This window comes from Protobothrops mucrosquamatus, unplaced genomic scaffold (genome assembly GCF_001527695.2).
Source record: "Protobothrops mucrosquamatus isolate PMUCROS unplaced genomic scaffold, P.Mucros_1.0 scaffold2283, whole genome shotgun sequence".
Taxonomy (NCBI): domain Eukaryota; kingdom Metazoa; phylum Chordata; class Lepidosauria; order Squamata; family Viperidae; genus Protobothrops; species Protobothrops mucrosquamatus.
In genome coordinates, this window is record NW_015388370.1 from 227569 (window position 1) to 232074 (window position 4506).

Sequence of the window (4506 nt, forward strand, 5' to 3'; positions counted from 1 at the left end):
CATGGATTCGGTTTTATTTAGAAAAACGTGGGAGTTGATCCCAAAAAAGTGTGCATTTAAATGTCAAGTGGCCTTTGCTGTCATTGGTGCAGCTTCCAGAGACACAAACATGGGAGATTTATTGGATGGATGCATGGATGGATGGATGGATGGATAGATAATAGATATATAAATGATAGATAGATGATAGATAGATAATAGATAGATGATAGATAGATAGATAGATAGATATAGATGATGATGATAGATAGATAGATGATGATAGATGATGATAGACAGATATATATAGAGATAGATAGACAGACAGACAGACAGATAGATAGATAGACAGACAGTATATAGTGAGATGGACAGTCTCAAAAGAAATAATAATAATAATAATAATAATAATAATAATAATAATAATAATAATAATAATAATAATAGGCTGCAATCTGATTTCCCTAAAGCCCAGAAAGGGGAGAAGTTAATCAAAATGGAATAAAATAAAATAAAATAAAATAAAATAAAATAAACACGACCCCCCCCACCCTCCCACCGCCCACCCTTTCTGCACGAGCGCCGCCCGCCGGTCCCTCTTATGTATACACCTCCGGGCCACGCCCCTTCCACCACGCGCCAATCAGGAGGCAGGACGGGCGAGGCGCCTTGACTACCGCGGGGAGGCTCCGCCCCCGCTTCCTCCCGCCCGCCCCCCCACCCTCGCGCCCCGCTTTCGCCGTGGCTGCAACGTCTGAACCGTTGCGACCCGTGCATTCGCCTTCCGAAGCAGGTTTCCCGGGCAGAGCCTGACCCGGGTTAGCCCGAGTCCGCCGCATCGAAGGATTTGCAAAGCCCCGTTTCTGCAATCCGGCGGTCCCCGGCTCGGCTCGGCTCCGCCCGCAAGGGCCATGGCCGAAGTGCACGTCATTGGCCAGCTCGTGGGAGCCAGTGGATTCCCCAGCAGTTCCCTCTTTTGCAAATGGGGGATCCACACAGGTGGGTGCGGGGGGGGGTCTCTGCGTGGGACAGGTGGGGGGCATCCCGGGGGTGGGAACGGTGAGTTTGGGGGGGTCCCCACTTGCAGCCCCCAGACCCGCCAAGGAAGGGAGGGCTGCTCAGTCGGTGGGGAAGGGAAACGCTGGCAGCAGGGCGGGATCTGCGGGCATACTGGACTTGGATGGGAGGCCACGAGGAAAGGCCATCCCCAAGAAAAGAGCCAATTTACTCTTGGCCTGCGATCAAGAGACCCGCCACTTGCTGAATTAAAGCAGGGGGTTGGACTAGAAGACCTCCGGGGGTCCCCTCCAACTCTGTTATTCTGAAAGGTTAAGATGGTCGGAGGCCAAAGCAAGGGATATAAAGTTGGCTTGTTGGGAAACCTTGATGCTCTGTTTAACAACTGGTGGGTGGATGCTTCTCTCAGGTGGCGCCTGGAAACTGCTGTCGGGTCTTCGGGAAGGGCAGACGCAGGTTGACCATCCCCAGTTAGGGGACGTGGCGTATTGGTGCCACCCCATCGATGTCCACTTTGCCACCAAAGGCTTGCAAGGTAAGGAAGAGGACGTAGGGGGGGAGAGTTTCCCTTTATATCTCTGGATGATTGTGGCTGAGAGCTGTAAACGACATCCTGGTATCCTGACTCCTGGAGAGCCAGTTTGGTCTAGGCGCCACACACTAGAAAGCTGGAGACGGGGAGTTCTAGTCCCAACTTAGGCAGGAAAGCCATCTGGATGACTTTGGGCCAATCACCAGGAGACGGTGAGTTCTAGTCCTGCCTTAAGCAGGAAAGCCATCTGGATCACTTTGGGCCAGTCACCAGGAGACTGGGAGTTGTAGTCCCACCTTAGGCATGAAAGCCAGCTGGATCACTTTGGGCCAGTCACCAGGAGACGGGGAGTTCTAGTCCCAACTCAGGCAGGAAAACCATCTGGGTGACTTTGGGCCAGTCACCAGGAGACGGGGAGTTCTAGTCCCGCCTCAGGCAGGAAAGCCAGCTGGGTGGACTTTGGGCCAGTCACTAGGAGACTGGGAGTTGTAGTCCCACCTTAGGCATGAAAGCCATCTGGATGACTTTGGGCCAGTCACCAGGAGACGGTGAGTTCTAGTCCCACCTTAGGCAGGAAAGCCATCTGGATCACTTTGGGCCAGTCACCAGGAGACGGGGAGTTCTAGTCCCACCTTAGGCAGGAAAGCCGGCTGGGTGACCTTGAGCCAGTCCTTCCCTCTCACTCCAGCCCACCTCACAGGGCTGTTATTGTGAGGAAACTAAGAAGAAGTTGTGTGGGATATGTTTGCTGCTTTGAGTTATTTGTAAAAAAAAATGACAAAAGTGGGATACAAAGAAATAACTTTTCAAAATACCCCGGTGGCATCACTGAAGTATGGGATCCTTGGTGCTCTTTTTAAAGGCCAGTAGATGGTTTTAAAAAAAAACAAAAAATCAAAATAAAAAAAGGGGTATAGATAGTTTTGCCTTTGCCCTTTGGAATTCAAAGGTAGACTGTACTGGCACGGAGAGGCCCCAGTTTTGCCTTCGCCCTTCCATTGTTCCGTCATTAATTCCATAGCATCTGATCCTTGAAGGTGGCGGCATCAGGCAGTTTGCAAATGCTTTTATTTATTAGGTGCTTAATCTGAAGCACAGCACGGGCAGAGAATAAAACAACCGATGCAATAAATATTGCGAGGGATTATAAATCAGGAGGGAAGCAGGTTCCAAATTAAGTTTCTCAGCTTGAGCAGCGGCAAAGCTGTTTGTCTTTTGCGGGGTTTGATTTTGAACCTGTGGCCAGCCCAGCGCGGGTGCAAAAAGAGGGCCAGGCCTGTTATTGCACGCCTGGGCCCAAGATTGTCTTTTTCACCCCTCTCTCTCTCCTTCCAATAGATGAATAAAAACTGCTCTCGCCGCCTTTCTTCCTTCCCAGCTGAACGGACAATGTGTAATTATTAAAATTGGCCTCTTCAGCTCCCTTTATTGTTGGGGACGTCGGTATATTTTTGTACCAAATCCGAGCCAGTGGATCCAAAACCAAAATTGGCCCTAATTATGAAAGAGGAACTGAACGGGGTGGGCCCAAGGAAATTGGGGTGAGGGGACAGAAGGAGCTGAAGGATCGGCTGTGGGTGCCGCTGAATGAATGGATGGATGGTGATCGCTATTGTTTTTGTTGTTGTTACCACTGTTTGCCTCAAAATTCTGCCTTGTGGAAGTGGTTAAACCATGTTTCTCAACCATAGCAACTTTAAAATGTGTGGACTACAAGTCCCAGACTTCGCCAGTCAGCGTGGGAGCTTCCTTCCTTCCTTCCTTCCTTCCTTCCTTCCTTCCTTCCCTCCCTCCCTCCGTTCTTTTTTCCTTCCTTCCTTCCTTCCCTCCCTCTTCTTTTTTCCTTCCTTCCTTCCTTCCTTCCTTCCTTCCTTCCTTCCTTCCTTCCCACCCTCCTTCTGTTTTTTCCTTCCTTCCTTCCTTCCCTCCCTCCCTTCATTCTTTTTTCCTTCCTTCCCTCCCTCCTCCTGTTCTTGTTTTCCTTCCTTCCCTCTCTCCCTCTTCTTTTTTCCTTCCTTCCTTCCTTCCTTCCTTCCTTTCTTCCCTCCCTCCCTCCTTCTCTTCTTTTTTCCTTCCTTCCTTCCTTCCTTCCTTCCTTCCCACCCTCCTTCTGTTTTTTCCTTCCTTCCTTCCTTCCTTCCCACCCTCCTTCTGTTTTTTCCTTCCTTCCTTCCTTCCCTCCCTCCCTTCATTCTTTTTTCCNCTTTTTCCTTCCTTTCTTCCCTCCCTCCCTCCTTCTCTTCTTTTTTCCTTCCTTCCTTCCTTCCTTCCTGTGTCACCCATCTCACTGATATTTCAGCTGTCGGCAGCTTACAATATAACACAAGTTAAAACGAGCCATTAAAATCAGAATAAAAAGTTGAAAACTAAAAAACCAAGATGACGGAGCAGCCTGTTTTTTTTTTTTCTCTTCTCCCCCCCCCCCCCGGCAGGTTGGCCCAAACTCTACGTCCAGGTGTGGCACCAGGATGCTTTTGGGCGCATCGACCTCTGCGCCTACGGCTTCTGCCACGTGCCCTCCAGCCCCGGCTTCCACGAGCTGCAGTGCGTCACCTGGCGCCCGCTGGGCTCTTGGCAGGAGCAGCTGTCCCAGTGTTTTGTGGGAGGGGGCCCCCAGCTCGTCAACAGCGACTTGATCTACACGGGGGGCGACCGCTACCGCCTGCGGACCTGCGCCATGGGCACCGTGCACCTCCAGCTGGCCGTCCTGCTCCGTAACTTTGACCGCTATGGGGTGGAATGCTGAGCACCAGGGGCCGAGCCCCTCCGCTCGGCTCGGAGAAGGATGGGTCCGTGAATTCCCAAACATCAGGAATGGGAAGGACTTGGGGCTAAAGGGAGGCTGTTCTCCCCCACCTGCTCTGGGAAGGAAGACCCCCAGCTCTGCTCGGACTGCGAGAACCACAAGCCGCAATCTGAACTTTGATCTCCGTCTTTGTGACCCAAACTGGGACTTATTCGGCCGCGGACTTGTTTTC

At 51.3% G+C, this 4506-nt stretch overlaps 1 protein-coding gene across 1 annotated transcript; it reads left to right on the forward strand.

Annotated features, from left to right (window-relative positions):
* Window positions 1-775: 775 nt before the first annotated feature.
* Window positions 776-4506, forward strand: B9D2 (B9 domain containing 2). The gene is made up of 3 exons (XM_015824581.1): window positions 776-978; window positions 1406-1531; window positions 3961-4506. The coding sequence occupies exons 1-3, from the start codon at window positions 891-893 to the stop codon at window positions 4272-4274; spliced, it is 528 nt and encodes a 175-aa protein (XP_015680067.1). The 5' UTR covers window positions 776-890; the 3' UTR covers window positions 4275-4506.